This window comes from Podarcis erhardii, assembly GCF_964252035.2.
Source record: "Podarcis erhardii genome assembly, chromosome: 15".
NCBI classification, from domain to species: Eukaryota; Metazoa; Chordata; class Lepidosauria; order Squamata; family Lacertidae; genus Podarcis; species Podarcis erhardii.
The window spans coordinates 39,447,087-39,464,011 of record NC_138505.1 but is presented as its reverse complement, the minus strand read 5'-3'; the positions used below and the strand labels follow the sequence as shown (position 1 = coordinate 39,464,011).

Sequence of the window (16,925 nt, the reverse complement as noted above, 5' to 3'; positions counted from 1 at the left end):
CTCAGGGGGAGAGCAGCCTGCAGAAACATTTGCTGGCTCCATTTCTCAAGTTAAGTGCAGTTTGTACAAACTACTGGGTTGGGAGGAAACTGCAAACCATGCTTTGGCAGTAGCTCAGGAAAGGAGGCATTCCACCGCTGAAAGCAAGAGGAGGAACAGGAGGAGACAGAATGCAAGCCTGAGGCTCACAAAGCCAACCCATTTTGGGGAGGGTTTAGTGTGTCCCAGGTCCTGCTCTCTCTCAGAAATGGGGCAACAGCATGACCTGATAACCCTTAAGCAGTGTCTTCTCCCCACACCCCCAGAATTCATTGTAGTTCAAGGTGTCAAATGTTCTGGGTTCTGCAGCCAAATCGACATGGAAAGCATTTCCTGATGGGACTGAAAACCACAACGGGAGCAAGAATAAGCAAGTTATCCAAGGAGAATCCACTTCCATTACAGTGGTATCTCGGGTTAAGAACTTAATTTGTTCTGGAGGCCCATTCTTAACCTGAAACTGTTCTTAACCTGGGGTACCACTTTAGCTAATGCCGTGCGATTTCTGTTTTCATCCTGAAGCAAAGTTCTTAACCCGAGGTACTATTTCTGGGTTAGCAGAGTCTGTAAGCTGAAGCGTCTGTAACCTGAAGGGCCTGTAACCCAAGGCACCACTGTATTTCAGCAGTAAGCAAGGCTCTTCCTTCATGCAAAAAGCCCCAGAATTCAGACACACAGAACAAGGGCCCACAGAGCAGTTCACACAGGAAAGACTTTGCAGGGCTGAAATCCTAGTTACTAGGTTTAGAAAATGATTCAGCAGCCAGCTTTTCCCGAAGGCTTCACAGCTCCCTGCACATCAGGCAGGTGGACCAGGCTCACAATGGCAAGAGAAGCTTGCCAGGGCTCTGATTGTGGCATCGGGGAGAGGAAAGGAAAAAGGAGTGGGCATCTTCCCCCCCCCCCAAAGACGAGAGAAAACCGTTAAACTTCCCTTTAAAAGGAAAGAGACAATTACTCTAACTTGTTAAATCCAAGTGGTGCCATTAACTCCTTGCTGCGGCCCAGGGATGGAAAGGCTTCTAGCTAATAAACTTGATCCTAAAAGCAAGAAAGAGAGACCACACACACGAGACCTCACAGTCATTCAGGCATCCTTCAAAGGGCTGCAGCTAGCTCAGATCTTCAAGAACACCCTCCCTCTCGCCCAGACCCGCCCTGCAAGGTTGTTGTGAGGCTAAAAGGAAGTAATGCAAGCATTCTTCTCTGCAAAAAAGAGTGGCACAAGGAATTGAAACACTTGCACCCCACCCAGCGGTCCTATGCTAAGTATTTTGTTCTATTTCATTTTGCTTTGTTGTTAAAAAGTACGCCACGTCTACATTTATTACGTTGGCTCAGGCTGATGGATTAGATGCAATCTTAACACACACACACACACACACACACACACACACACACACAATCTCTGACCTAACACTAAAAATGGGCACTGACAGGGCCCACATTTCACAGAGTGCCAAGCACATATCTGTGTGCCCCACACCTGCTGTTGAGGGTCCCAAAAGGTCCTCATTTGCCATGTACAAATGTTGTCAGCCATTCTCTGCCAGCGACGTTTGTCCTGCAAGCAAGCAGATAGTGCAACAGCTTGGACACTGAGGAGGCAGGCGAGGATCAGGACCTTTAGAGAGCCAGATGGGATCCAATCGGCTCCATTTGTGATCTAACGTCTACCAGGCCAGAAGCTGCAATGCTACCCTTTCACCACCAGCAGTGGGGGCACTGCAGCTTGGCAAAATCAAGCCATCCATTCCCTGCTGCTCTTGTCCCAGGTTTAACCTGGTTCAAGAGAAACTCAACTTACATAAACCATAGAATCATAGGATGAAAGTTGGGAAGGTCTCTGAGGGTCATCTAGTCCAGTGTTTCCCAACCTTGTGCCTCCAGCTGTTTTTGGACTACAATTCCCATCATCCCTTGCCACTGGTCTTGCTAGTCAGGGATGATGGGAGTTGTAGTTCAAAAACAGCTGGAGGCACAAGGTTGGGAAACACTGATCTAGTCCAACCCCCTGCAATTGCAGGAATCTCAGCTGAAGCATCCCTGACCAATGGCCATCCAAACTTTGCTTAAAAACCTCCAAGGAAGGAGAGCCCACAACCTTCCGGGGGAGTCTGTTCCATAAAGCCACTCTTCTCCCAGCACAAGCACAGCATCTTAGGATATGCTCCCACAGTGCAGAAGCACTAGCGACATTATGCTGTGATATATAACTGTGCTTACAACAGCCAAGTGCATAACAGAACACTGCATCTCAGCTTCCTATCTTTCCGGAATGTTTCGTTCTCAAAGCAAGTTCTCAGCCCGCACGGTTAAACAGATAGGCTTGAAGGTATCTGGCAATATCTAGAAGCCTAAGCTGGCAAGACAGAAGAAGTACAATGGACGCTCGGGTTGCAAAATTGATCTGTGTGGGAGGCATGTTCGCAACCCGCAGCGCCCACAACCGCGGGTTGCAATTCGGCACTTCTGCACATAGTGGTTCTGTGCATGTGCCAAAACCCAGAATTAACCCGTTTTGGTACTTCCAGGTTTCGGGGCGTCCATAACCCAAAAGCGCGCAACCTGAAGCGTCTGTAACCCGAGGTATGAGTGTACTCTGTGGTAGGGCTTCTGTATATCTACATGGTTAGCATTAGAATAAATTATGTACAATTCTGCATATGTATACAAATGTGCATCATTTATACAGATTAGTGTTCAATATGTCCTTTGCAGCTTCTTTTAGCAACTTTCTGCATAAAGAATCCAGCAAGGCCTTTATACATTTAAGAAGTCTACAGTGCAATGCCATATCTTTAAAAGAAAATACAAACATGCACAGAACAGCAGCTCAACAACAGATCCCCATCTGACACCAACCCCACCTGAGAAGAACTCACCTCCTTATAGTATGAAAAAAACTGTGAGATTACATGTGCCCTCTAGCTAAGTGGTGGGTGTCTCATTTCTGGCCTAGGAAAAAACACTTAATGTTGTGGCTAACAAGTGTTTGACTTTCATTTGGATCAATAAAATCCTTATTCTGCATGAATTAGGCAGAGATCCTGGGCCCTGGAGACTTCTAGGACATAGCTGCCTTTGGTCTTTGTGTTGTCCTGCAAATGGACCGCCATTATCCTTAGCAAAATAGTTGTACCTACTGCTTCAATCAGTCTTCACCAACCTGGTGTCCTCTGGGTGTTTTGGACAACGCTCACCTGCCCCAGGCAATGTGGCCTAGTGGGGAAAGCCATGGTAAGGACAACAGGCTTGTGAGCGCCATGTCTCTGGTCGCCCACAGTAAATAAAAGTTTGCGCCACTGTGACACTACAGGAAAACATTCGTAACAGAAAGATATTATCCTCCTCACCCCAAACCCAAACCCTTTCAGGTTATTATGTGGCACAAGAATGCTAAGATGTGGCCTGATGATCAAGCCAAGTATTTCCAGGAAGCCCACAAGAAAGGCATGAAAGCAACCATAGTTGTGTCTCCAGAATCTAATACTCAGATACACTGCCTTTGAATATGGAGACTTAATTTAACACAGGTAGGGATAGGTAGACAACGGAGTCACATAGGTTATTTGTGGATACACCAGGCAAATACAGTTGTGTGAACTAGTCATTTTTGTGTGCCTATTTGTACAGTTCATACAAGGAATATGTGGGCACCTGAATACTTTTGGACGCAGTCTTCAACAGAGGTAATTTCTCTTTCTCTCTCCCCAACCCCCAAAGCACGAAAAGCAGCGTATCTAAACCAAACTCACCAACTAGCAGCTTGACATCTCGTACAGTGAAATCTGGGTCCGGCATCCTGAAATCAGCAAAAGAAGGAGGGGATCAATTTGAATTCAGGGAGGTAAACACGGACAAGAGGAAATATACACAAGAACTGCCATCTTGGGCTGCCCCGCTCTCCCTCAGCACTGCAACCTGCCTTCTGACCATGGCCGGCTACACGCCACACAACAGCTCCCAACGAGGGTGTTAAGAATTCTTCAAATCAGATGCTCAGGAAGATATATCATCTCTGAGCATGGGAGCTACGCTTCCAGGTATTGGGGTTGCAGATCGATGGTCCATTTATTAATTTTTTTCTTTTCTCAAAAGCCAGTTTAGGCTACTGAACCTCACCGTACCTGTGGCAGTGAGTTCCACAGGCCAACCCAGGGTTGTAAAAATGCGTTTTGCCCATTTTAAACGTAGCCATTTCAGGGATGAGAAGAACGACCTGGTGGCTGGAATTTGTCAGAAAAAGCTAATGGTGGATTCTGCCCCCCCCACCCCAAACTCATAATAATACTGTGTATACATGCCACCCCTTTTTAGAGCATGTGAAGGATGTTACACACACTAACTTAGTTCTCCTACTGCAGACCTGTTAAGTAGGTCAGCACTGGTTTCCCCCATATTAGACTGAAGATTTGGGGGCCGAGTTTTGAGTAGCCCACCTACTTTACGGATGGCACAACCAGGATTTGAATGTTAAGACTTCCTTGTTCACAGCTCAGGCACTTCAGCCACTACTACTAGGCTTATGAGGCCAGCAGCAGTTATTTGCTTAGTAAGGTGGACCCATGAACCTCCAGCTCTTGTTGGAAGAACAGCTCCGGTCTTCCCTGTCCACTGCCAATGCTGGGTTGTGCTAATGGGAGCTCAAGTCTGATGACACCTTGAGGGCAATTCCATTTCATGAGAATGAAAGTCTTCCCAAGGCAAGAGAAGTGGTACTTTAAAAAGGGATGCCACACCATCTGAAAAACTCTTCTCTGTCTTGCTACTGGAAGACCAGACTCAGGTTTTGCAGACACTCCAAAGGACGCAAACTCCAAAACGTAGCCAGCCCCTCTATTTTGGGATTTGCTTCCTTTGCATATCCCCCAAAAGTCGGCCCTTGTGTGTATGTTTCATTCAGAAAGGCCACCGGCGGCCTTTATTACCCACCCCAGGCCCTTGAATCATAGAATCATAGAGTTGGAAGAGACCACAAGGGCCATCGAGTCCAACCCCCTGCCAAGCAGGAAACACCATCAGAGCACTCCTGACATATGGTTGCCAAGCCTCTGCTTAAAGACCTCCAAAGAAGGAGACTCCACCACACTCCTTGGCAGCAAATTCCACTTTCAAACAGCTCTTACTGTCAGGAAGTTCTTCCTAATGTTTAGGTGGAATCTTCTTTCTTGTAGTTTGGATCCATTGCTCCGTGTCCGCTTCTCTGGAGCAGCAGAAAACAACCTTTCTCCCTCCTCTATGTGACATCCTTTTATATATTTGAACATGGCTATCATATCACCCCTTAACCTCCTCTTCTCCAGGCTAAACATGCCCAGCTCCCTTAGCCGTTCCTCATAAGGAACGGGGCAAGCTACGCATCCAATTGAAACAGAGGTATATTGTTAAACATTAGGAGTACTGTCTTACTTAATTCCCAGTCCATCCTTACTTCGGAAGATGAGGGGGACTCTAAGTGCTTCTCGCTGCACATACTCAAAAGTGAAATCTGGTTGGAGGAAAAATACGAGAGAGGGGGAAAGTCATGAGAGAGCAACAAAACATCCATCTAGCCCAGTTTCCAAAAGGCTTCCAGGAAGTCCTCAACCAAAGCATAAAGACAACTTGGGCCCTATCTGCACAATACTGTTAAAGCACTATGACATCACTTTTTAACAGGCAGCACTTCCACACACACACCATGGATCATGGGAAGTATAGTTTACTAAGGGTGCTAAGAGTTTCCCTCGCAGAGCTTCAGTTCCTAGAGTGGCTTAACCGGTGCTTTTTTCCTAAAAACATGTTTAGGCATATTCTCATTTCCCTACTTATATTAAAATACAACCCCTCAATGAGGCCAAACTTAAGATTCACAAAATGTTTAGGAGTACAGTGGTACCTCAGGTTAAGTACTTAATTCGTTCCGGAGGTCTGTTCTTAACCTGAAACTGTTCTTAACCTGAAGCACCACTTTAGCTAATGGGGCCTCCTGCTGCTGCCGCACCGCCGGAGCAAGATTTCTGTTCTTATCCTGAAGCAAAGTTCTTAACCTGAAGCATTATTTATGGGTTAGCAGAGTCTGTAACCTGAAGAGTATGTAACCCGAGGTACCACTGTATGCGTCCCCCTGCAAAAAAAGCACTGGTTTAAAATAATATGATACTGTTTTAAATGTTTAGTGCAGATGGGGCCTTGTTGACTACACCTTCCACCTTCAGTTCTTCCCCCTCCATTGTATCCTCACAAACACCCTATGAGGTAGGTTAGGCTGGTTCACATAATGCTATTATTTTATTTTATTTATTTATTATTTACCCTATCAGCTTATTAAACAAATGTTATGTGTGAACCTTGCCCAGGGGTTTTTCTCTGGTGCATCTATTGCCAACAAACCACTATTTGAAGCCATTTTTTCAGATAGGGCTCAAAATAATTAGATTGATGTGAAAGAAAGGTGGCTTCTCCAGACCAAACTTAAGACTATACTATGAGACATTCTGTCTTTGCTGGTTAAAGGAGTGGTTTTTATTGAAGAACTCGCAGATTTTGGATCTTGAAGGACATGATCATAAATTTTGCTGGTATGCATATTTGTGGCATGGGAAAACTGGAATCCATGAAAGTTTCACCAACATATAATTTAGAAAACATCTATACAGAGTATGGGATAAATATAAAAACTTGCTGGAAAAGAAAACACCAATGTGGCTCTCACCACTAGAAGCTATAGCGGTGGGGGGGAAAGAACATGGAAGAGGACTGGGTAACTTATAGGGAGTTGTTAATAGAGAAGGAAGGAAAGAGTAAACTAACTTTTTTTGAAGAAATAAGTGGATTATTAACAAGTTGGCTACAATATCATCAACTAAATGAGACTTTTAAGATTGATTAAAAAATTGGCTTTACAACTCAAACCTCACAATTTGAAAAAGACCTGCTAAAGAAAAACCAAAAGGTAATGTCTAAAATGTATAAATTATTATTAGAATGGGAAACAAAGGTTGAAATGGTTAAATCATCAATGATACACTGTGTAACGGATGTAGACTATAATACTGATATGGCAGCGTGGGAAAGACTTTGGAAAGGAGATTTAAAATTTACAGCATGCTACACATTAAAAGAAAACTACATGAAGATGATGTATAGATAGTATTTGACGCTTACCAAGCTGGCAAAAATGTGTAAGTCTAAATCCAATATACTGGTATGTTGGAAATGTAAAAAGAGAGAGAGTATTTTTTTCACGTGTGGTGGTCCTGTAAGGTGGCAAAAGCCTTCTGGGAAATTATTTATAATGAACTGAAAAAAATGTTTAAAATAACTTTTGTTTGAACACCAGCAGCTTTCCTTTTAGGTATACTTGGTGCTGAAAGATCAGAAAAATCTATTTATGTATGCTACCATGGCTGCCCAAATGATATATGCACAAAACTGGAAAGAGGATCTGACCACAAAAAGAGATGACTGGCAACTAAAATTGATGGAATATGCAGAGATGATTAAACTTACCAGAAGATTAGGAGAACAGGGTGATAAACTCTTTGTAGCAAAATGGGGGGAATTTATTGAATATATGAAAACAAACTGTAGACAACTAAAAACATTAGCAGGTATGATATAAATGAGCAGTAAATATACTAAGGGAATTAAAAATGCACTAAGAATTTGATAGAAAAATAAGGAACTGCAGAAGAGCAGGGAGGAAAGTCACAGAAAACTATACTGGATTTGCGTGTGATTTATATTTATTGTTGAATATTCTAAAATGGGAAAACGGGGAATTTGGAATTGGCAGCCATTCCATGTTACTGATGAACTTATGAAACAAACAAAAAAATTCCACTGAAAAACACTATAATTTTTTTTTTTTTACATATAGATTTACATATTATAATAACTGAGTTAAATGGGCCTTACATAGCAGGAGCCATTTCATGAAAAGAGGAAAATTCACAAAGGAAGAGGTACAAGTGGATTGATTGGGAGAGTGGCAAAGAATTATCTAAAGAACTGGACCGTAAATTGCTTGTATAACACTTAACCCAAACAGGTAGGCCAATCCTGCAGCCTCCTGGGGGGAAGAAACTCCTTGCTACTAGCATCCTCCAAACCCGTTCAGGATGCATGCACAAGACCTCCGAATTGAAGAGGAAGGTGCACCTGGGAGGCCCGAGGTCCCCCGACAGGCAGGAGGGAAGGGAGCAGGCGGGGTCCCCGCAAGAGCCTTGCTGCTTCCACTACAACAGGGGCGTCAAGGCAGGCCAGGTCAACTCCGCCATCCGCTGTGGACATATCCGGGCGGGGAGGCTGCGGCTGGGGTAGAAATCGGGGGTGCAAAATCATTTCACTTCCTTTAAGAAACCTCGCTCTCTTTATTTCCACGCACTGCCTTTGCAAGCTGCCATCGGCATGTCAAGGGACGCGCGCCCGGCGAAGCGCACGTCTGGAAAAGGTTCGCTTCCCGGCCGGGCTCCCCTGGCGTGAGTCACCCAGCCGTCGCCTCTTCTTCTCCCAGCCCGCTCTCCTCCTCCTCCTCCTCCCCTCTTGCTCCTCGTCACCGGATCCCCGAGAATAGGGGATGCTGGCGGGAAATACGAACTTCACCAGGCAATTTGCACGTGGGCCAAGAAGGCGTCGGGGGTTTCCGCCAGGCAGGTAGGGCAACCCCTTCCCCGCCCCCCGACGCGCCCGGGTCTCCCAAGCCGGCGCTGGGGCCCAGGCCCCGGGTTACCTTTCCCCTCCATGGGTCGCACGAAGTCTCCGCGGTACATTTTGCTCCTCAGTTTCTCCTCCAGGTTGAAGCCGCGGATGCTGACGATCTCCTCCACGTCGGAGAGGTCCTCGTCCTCGTCGTACAGCCTCCTGCCGATCGATCGCTGCAGGACGGGGAAGGTGGTGGTGGTGGTGGTGAGAACACAACACATACACGTGTGCGTCGGTGCATACACGTGCAAAACGGGTAGAGGTAGCGCTTCGTGTGAAGGGCGGCCGGGAGCGAAACATACTCTCTTGTGTGCGGTCTGGGCAGACAGACCAGAAGTTCGGTCGTTGCAGGAAATGAGCCACACGTAGACCCAAAAAGAAATATACCAAAATAAGGTCCTACGCGCAAGTCTGCGTGGAGGGGAAAGGATGGGCCCAGAGGGCTTGCAGCGTGCAAGGCAGAAGATGGCTTTTGCAACGCATTGCTCCTGGGGACGGGAACAGCCCAGGTTTCAAAATGCAAGCAAAATGTATCCTGCAACTGGAGCGCGGTCTACCCCTCCAACCCCCTGTTTGAGGATTCCTAACCCTAAATTAACAGGGGACGCGTGTGCGTGTGAACGGTACTCAGTCGTGAATGTTGCAGGTCGGTAGTCCAGCCTGGAGGCCTGCGGACTCTCCCCGTGGCCAGGGCTGGGCTGAGCCGTCAGGTCATGAAGGGCCAGGTGGGCAAACCTCACCCGGCAAGGCAAGCGGGGGGCGCAGAAGCAAACTGCCCATTCAAACGAGCAACAAGGAAAGCCAGCCATGTGGGGGTGAGTTTATTAGGCAGCCCGCTCCTCCCACGATGGCGGGGTTTTCTTGCCCGTACGTTGGAAACGAAAAACCAGCAACTCTTTCGCAGAAGAAACGCAAAACAGGCAAGCCCGGGCACACATTTACATAATCCAACTGTTTCCCTAGTCACACCGGAAGCCAGCCTCTTAAAAAACACATTGCATTATGTAACATGGGATTTATGGGCTAGAGGCCCCCCCCCGACTTTGCAAACCCCCCACAATACATCCCCGTTTCTTCAAAACCTAGCGTGGCATTCAGTGCATTAAAACAAAACAAACCAAGGCTGAGAGTGGGGTGAGGGGCAGGAGTGTTTTCAGTCAAGGTTTGGGGGAAAGGGGGCCAGGAAGGAGTTAAATCCCCCCCCCATTTTTTTTAAAAGAGGCACATACAGCAACAAACACGCTGGCTCGGCTACGGGGGCAGCAACAACCCCCAAAGCGTGTTTGAGCCCAACTTGCAAGCGGAGCTTCCTGGGCTCGTTCTCCTTTGCTCGCATGATCGAGGGGTGGCAGGAGGAGATTGGGGGGGGGGAGATGCAATGCACCAGCTGTGCCCCCCATCACACTTGAGAGGCGCCGCCGTTTTCCTGCAAAGCACACTTTAAAACACACCCAGCAACAATGCCCGGGGTTTAAAGCCCCAAACACAGACACGCCAGCAGCTCCCCTCCGCCCTGCAAACAGCCTCTCGCTCTCCACGTACAAACCACCTCCGCAAAATCGCTTGAAAACAACCCCCCCTCTCCGCCCCCCAACCCAACCTACTCCCCAAACCACCACCACAATAATAATAACAACAACATATCACTACACACCAATCTTCTTCCAGAGTCTTTCTCTGCCTCCATCTTTTGAAGAGTTTCATCTCTTAATTGTCAACAGTTCCTCCTTTGGGTCCTGCTGCAAAGGTTCGGCCGGGGCTCTTCCTGCCGGGGGGGTTGGCCCAAAACACACACAAGGTTTGCAAAACGAAGGAGAAGGGGAAACCCTGGGAGGGGGGGGATCCCCCCACCTCCGAGTGCCTCTAGAAACAAACCCGCAGCCAGCCCCCCACCCCTCCAGAAGGCCATCCGGGTCTCTGCAAAGTTTTTCCCCTCTCCCTCCCCCTTTTGCAAATTTTGCAATCTGCACTTCTGGGGTGGGTGGGTGTGTTTTAGCAGCGGGGGGGGGGGCAGAGGAAGCACTGGAGCTGCGCAAGCGGCAGCCCCAGCAGGCGAGGCGGTCGACGGTGCCTTTGGGGTTGTTGTTGTGTTTTTTGTTGTGTGTATTTCTTATGCAAAAAGTCCTTCAACAATCATTTCCCAGCATTGAGAATACTGGGAGGGAGGGAGGGAGGGAGGGAGGGGCGGGCAGGAAGGGGGAGGGCGCGCGCAGGCGTCATGGCAGCCCCCGGAACGTAAACACTGGGGCGGAGGGGGGGGCGGCGGCGGGGCGGGAGAGCCGCGCTTGGGGCGCCCTGGGCGCAGGAGCGCGGCCGGTCCTTCCCGGCGCGCATGTTGGCGAAGGATGCTGGCGGGTCACGAGTGCGCCCAAGCACGCAGGCGCTGCAGGTTGCGCGTGTGCATGGGGCCGTACACGTGAGTGTAGGGCTGGGGTGGGGGGCGAGGAGAGGAGCGGCGGAGGGGGCTGGAGAAAAGGGCAGCCTGCGCTCTGCAAGGGTCCTGGAGAGGTGGAGGGGACCCTGGCAGCATCTGCCTTGGGGAGGGCGGAGAGAGAGGCTAGAGGAGGGCGGACTGGGGCGAGATGTGGGGCTGGCAGCCGGGCTGGCAGAGAGACCCAGAAGCCGCCAGGAAGTGGAAGCTGCATCGCGGGGGGGGGGGGGAATCTCCTGTATTTCTTATCTCTTCCTGGGCCGAGTGAACGAGAGAGCTGGCAAGCTGCAAAGAGGTTTTTCGCAAAGAGTCTTTTTAACAGGCTCTGCACCCCATAATCCAGGGGCACCAGACAGCCTGGCTTTGGTGGGGGGGGCGGTATTGGGCTGTGAAAGAGAATCCCACCTCCCAAACTGAATCTGTTGTTTTCCAGGCAAGCCTCAGGTCCATATTGTCAGAGGCACAATGTGCTCTTAGAGGTCTACAGGGCAAGTTCTGTCTTCTACGGATCATCTCGTGTCAGTTTGGAGGAGAGGAGTGATTCCTTCCCCCATAAAACACCCCCCCCTGCCCCCCTGGAAAGGAAGAGTATCTGTGTGCAGGCAGAGGCTGAGCTGGAAACCAGGAAGTTCTTGACACTTCACTTCTGTCAGGTGATCTCAGGTAATCTGCTCTCAACTGTGGCCCTCCTGTTTGCAGCATGGCAAAGGAATGGAGATGGTGATGGAAGCCTACTCCGCAGAGTTGTTGTAAGGACTGCTGAGATGATGGCATGAAGTGTGTTGCAGGGATTTGGGACAACTTCCATTCTCATAAAATTTCAGCAGACCTGAAGAAGAACTATTTTAAAACCCTTTATCAATGGTATTTAATGCCTTATAAATTGAATTTAATGTATAATTAGGATTGGATAAATGTTGAAGCTTTGGATTAAATAAAGCAAATCACATACATATCGTTTGGAATTCTCAAATACTGTAGAACTATTCTGGAAATCTGTTCAGGCTTATATCTTTTTATATGTTAGGATATCATAACCCCTTGGAACCTTAAGAATTTTTGCTTGGTTATCTAAAATATATTATTCTGGAAAATGATAAATAAATAGTGTTCAGCCTTGATGGAAGCAAGGTGGTGGTGGTTATTATTATACTAGCTAAAAATGGGGGGAAGCATATATCCTACTATATCTGAATTGATTGAGATTTGGTCTATGCTGACCATGATTCAGCTAATTTATTAAAAAAGGGTACATCTAAACCAGCCTCGGGTTTATGGGAAAATAGGTATTTTTTGCAATGTTTTGGAACAAGTTCACAGATAATGCCCAACCTTATGCTGCTTTCAACAGTAATTTATTGATATTTGGTTTATTAATAAATAAAAAATAAGAAACAATACATGATAAGACTTGATTAGCTGTTGTGTTAGTCACTATAACATGGATAGATGTCACTTAGTTGGAGCTCCCAGGTAAATGTGTCTTGGATGGTAGCTAGTTAATCTGCAGGAATTTGCTTGTGAATAAACGAGTAGTTCTGAAGAAAAAGGCATGATTTCATTTTAAATTTTTGCATAATGATCACAGCACTCCTCATATACAGTGGTACCTTGGGTTACATACACTTCAGGTTACATATGCTTCAGGTTACATACTCCGCTAACCCAGAAATAGTGCTTCAGGTTAAGAACTTTGCTTCAGGATGAGAACAGAAATTGTGCTTCGGTGGTGTGGCAGCAGCGGGAGGCCCCATTAGCTAAAGTGGCGCTTCAGGTTAAGAACAGTTTCAGGTTAAGTACAGACCTCCGGAACGAATTAAGTACGTAACCCGAGGTACCACTGTACCTTGTTTGAGGAAGATAAATGTGTTGTTTAACAAAAGATTAAAAAGAGGCTTGTAGTACAGTACCTTAAATTTATTATGGCATCAACATTTGTAATACTAGGGTCCACTGCATCAGCTACATGCAGTGTGAATCTCAGTTGGCAGGCATACATATACAGTACATGGATTTAAAGGGTGCGAAATGTAAATGCTGGAGTTAAATGGCAATAAAATTCAAAAAGCACAATCTCAGACCGTTTGCTTAGCAATGTGTGCAAAATAAGCACACGAACCTTTTATGACAAGTGTTGGTGGCAACACAACCACCTTTGCATTGCCCTGTAGCAGGGCAAGAACCTATTGCCTCCATTCGGACCCTAATGAATAGTACCAAACTTTTGGGTAAGTTACCATCCTGGCAGTTTCTTGCTGAAGTTTCACTCTGAAGTTCATGGATGACCATCTTAAAGATCAGAAACAGAATGTCCTGGTGCTTGAAATGTTCTGCTTGTTTTTGGGCACTGCCATTTCTAATGTCAGGTTCAATCCTTTATTATTTTCTGTAGGCTTGAGCATCTGCTTTGCATGGAGAAAGCTTCAAGTTCTCTCTCCAGCATCTCCCAAGTAGAACTTAAAAAGACTCCCTATCTGAAACCCTGGAGAGGTGCTGCCAGTCAGGGCTGACAATATTGAGCTAATGGTCTGAACTGATGTCAGATGGCATATATGACAGTGGGGGAACCCATGATGTGGCTTACATTAAGTTCTGGAATAGTGTTATCTTTGTAAATAACAGGGCTAGATAATGCAGATGGTGAGCAGCCGTGTCCAATAAATGCATAAAAAGCTCTGAACAACTTGGAGCCGGGTTACCTGGATGCCCACCAGCCCCTGCACAGGCTTGTAAGATCACTTAGGTCATTTGGGGAAATTCTAGCTGCAGCACCAAACCCTACAGAATTTCATAGGGCAGGGCCCCAAAAACAGGCATTTTCTGCTGCTGCTCCTATACCACAGAAGGCCCTCACCTCTGCCATAAAATCAGAGTTTTGTGCGCTTAAATCCCATTTTTGTGTGCTTGAAGTTTTGTTTTAAATGTTTTTACAGTACATGTTGTTATGCTTTTGTTTTATTTTTCTTGGGTGTTTTTTATTATTATTAAATTAAGTGATTGTGTGTCTGTGTGTGGTATACCACTTGGAGGTATATTTATTTTTAAACTGTTTAATATTTTAATCTTCTAAGGAAACACCTGCCACCCATTGATTTATTATCACCTGTTGGCTACAAATAAATTCTCATCTGAGTTTTGAGTCTGTTGATCAGATCTATGTGCATGGATCTGCCTTTGCTTAAGATAGCATTTCTGAAACAAGAGGCCTATGTTGTTTCCTTATACTGTAAATGCATGTGTTTCCTAGCAAGCAGTGTACCCGCTTTTCCCTCTCAGGTCTCTCACACATACCGTCAGGCAAAGGCTGAGGTTTGCCTCCACCTTCCAGAAGGGCGAAACTCAGGTTCTTGGCCATGAATGGAGAGCCATTTCTCCACTTTGCATAATACAAGAGCATATCTCACAAGACTGTAATCACAGAGATGAACTGGAGGATAAATCAAAAGGTGAGAATTAAAGATACCATAATTCAGGACCAGACTGTCCTTGAGGCAGACAGACGCAGCCAGGTAAAACTGAGGCACTGTTAGTGGGGTTGCCTGCTGTTGATGGGGGTACAGTCCCGCTGAAGGAGCAGATATGTAGCTTGGTGGTACTTCCGGGTCCTTTGCTGTCACTTGAGGCTCAGGTGGCCTCAGTGGCGCAGAGTGCCTTCCATCATCTTGGGCTGGTGGCTCAGCTGCACCCTTATCTGGACAGGGATAGCCTAATTTCTTTCTATGCTCTGGTAATCTCAAGGATAGATTACTGCAACACATCGTGCGTAGGACAGCCTCTGAAGATGGTTCAGAAACGTATCACACCAATCCTGGCCTGGCTGCTGATTATTTTCTGGGCCCAATTAAAAGTGCTGGTTTGGACCTATAAAGCCTTAAGTGGCTCAGGACTGCAACACCTCAAGGACCGCCTCAGCCCATATGAACCTACCCGAACCTTGCCATCATAACCTGAGGCCCTTTGTGTGCCTCTCCCACAAGAGGTACGGAGGGTGGTAACAGAAAACAGGCCTTTTCTGCAGTGGCTTCCAGTTTGTGGAACGCTCTCCCTAGGAAAGTTCAGCTAGCGCCTTCCATTAGACACCTTTAGGCAACAGGCAAAAACATTCCTCTTCGACCAGGCTTTGGGCTGATTAACATCCTATACCCTTTTAAATGTGTTTGGGTGGGGGAATGGGGTTATTTGTTTTGTTTTCTTATGTATTTTGTATTTTTATCTTGTATTTTTATGCTGTGAACCACCCCAAGATATGCAGATGAAGGGCAGTATCCAAATTTAATAAATAATAATAACCTAAGGGGCACACACCCCACTGCCCCCCCCCATCGCAGTGGTTGCTTCCAGCAAGATCTCATGAGAGCCCTGCAAGATCTCCCAGAGGCCTTGCACCATCTCTCAGGCATCGTCCCAGCAGCAGAAGCAGCGCCATCCCAGTGAGCCCTGAGGGTTTGGCCATGCAAGGCTTTGGCCGGGGCAGTGTGCAGTGCTCAGTCCCTGCGCAGGATGCCACCTTCCTGTTTCACCTCAGGCTGCCCCTGTCATAATTGATGAAAACATCCAGAACATTACAACATGAATATTAAGACTGTGGCCCATTAAAGAAATCTTAGTTGATTAAGCATGTGGGTTTCAGTCAAACAAATTAATCTTTAGTTTGTTTTTGCAATGTTTGTAAAAACAATTGTTTCCAAAACAAGATGCATGCATACTTTAGTTTTTAGATAAATGCACACAGTGCTTTTTTTCTGGGGGTACGCATACCCCTAAACATTTTGTGAATCTTTGTACTTTTGTCCATTTACTGTATTTATTTTTCCCTATTTGAACTATAAAATGGTGATTTTCTTGAGTCAAAATGAGAGTACAGTACCCCTAAACATTTTTTTAAGAAAAAAAGCACATATGTTGAGATTAGCGTCTTTCTTAGAAGAGGGTCCTTTGATGTGGCAAACCTCCCCGCCCCAAGGCCTCTTGAGAAAATGCTTGCTACTGGTAGTGTTTTAAAGTTTTGTTTTTTTTTTAATTTTAAATTAAAACACCTCCCTGCTTAAGTAGGGACACATTTTAAAGAGTTCAGTTGTGTCCATGGCCCTAAACCTACTTACTGGGGAGTAAGCCTATCTGAATTCAATATGATTTTCTTCTGAATATATTATTGGGATTGCATTGTTACTAGGGCCACAGTGGAATTTGCTTCTCAGTAAATGTGCAGAGGATTCTGTTGTAAATGCTGCAGCCCTGAAGACAGTGGTGCAGTAAGAACTCTGGACTTAATTACTTCAGGGTTACCTCTCCTGAGGCTGCAATGTGTGTCACTTCACTTCAAACGGGGATGCGCAAGCCCTGCAGTGCCATTCTGCTGATTGGGGTCCCGAAGAAACTGGCCCAGGATCTTGCCCAGGCGGCATCACCGGCCACGTGGGGAGCCATCGCCTTCCGCAGAGCAGCCGCCCCCAAGGATGGTCGCTGGAAGCTCCAGACAAGCAATTAAACCTGTTCCAGCAGCTTTTGCTCCCGCTGAACTGGTTCCCCATTCTGCCACAGGGTGAGAATGAAGGGTCGGCCTGCCCTCCCGGCCACCAGCTGAGCGGGGGGCGAGAAAGTAGCAGCTCATTAAAATCTCCCGTGCGTGCCGTAGCCATGGTTTTCGGAGCCCGCGTTTCTTCACAATCCCAGCACTATGCCAAATGGAGAGGGAAATGTGAAAGAGCTCCATTTGTATGCCGGCTCCTCTTTCATTTTGTAAGAGTCTGTAAAAGGCAACGAGAAG

General features: G+C 46.6%; 1 protein-coding gene and 1 long non-coding RNA gene across 4 annotated transcripts in view; one reads left to right on the top strand and one right to left on the bottom strand.

Moving 5' to 3' along the window:
• Positions 1-10,674, bottom strand: part of KDM2B (lysine demethylase 2B) — an 86,425-nt gene extending 75,751 nt beyond the window's left edge. For 2 of the 3 annotated variants that reach the window (XM_081842220.1, XM_081842221.1), the window contains exons 1-4: positions 10,382-10,674; positions 8,756-8,900; positions 5,452-5,530; positions 3,798-3,844 (exon numbers count right to left, since the gene is read on the bottom strand). In XM_081842220.1, coding sequence (XP_081698346.1) covers positions 3,798-3,844; positions 5,452-5,530; positions 8,756-8,900; positions 10,382-10,414 — 304 coding nt within the window. In that variant the 5' untranslated portion in view covers positions 10,415-10,674. Of the gene's footprint in view, positions 1-3,797; positions 3,845-5,451; positions 5,531-8,755; positions 8,901-10,381 lie in introns of those variants that run through there. The other variant, XM_081842222.1, reaches the window with a different exon arrangement.
• Positions 10,675-10,985: 311 nt separating this feature from the next.
• On the top strand, positions 10,986-13,231 carry LOC309330281. Its single transcript, XR_014151407.1, has 2 exons — positions 10,986-11,143; positions 11,592-13,231. It is a non-coding gene; the product is annotated as an uncharacterized lncRNA (long non-coding RNA).
• The last annotated feature ends 3,694 nt before the right edge of the window (positions 13,232-16,925 follow it).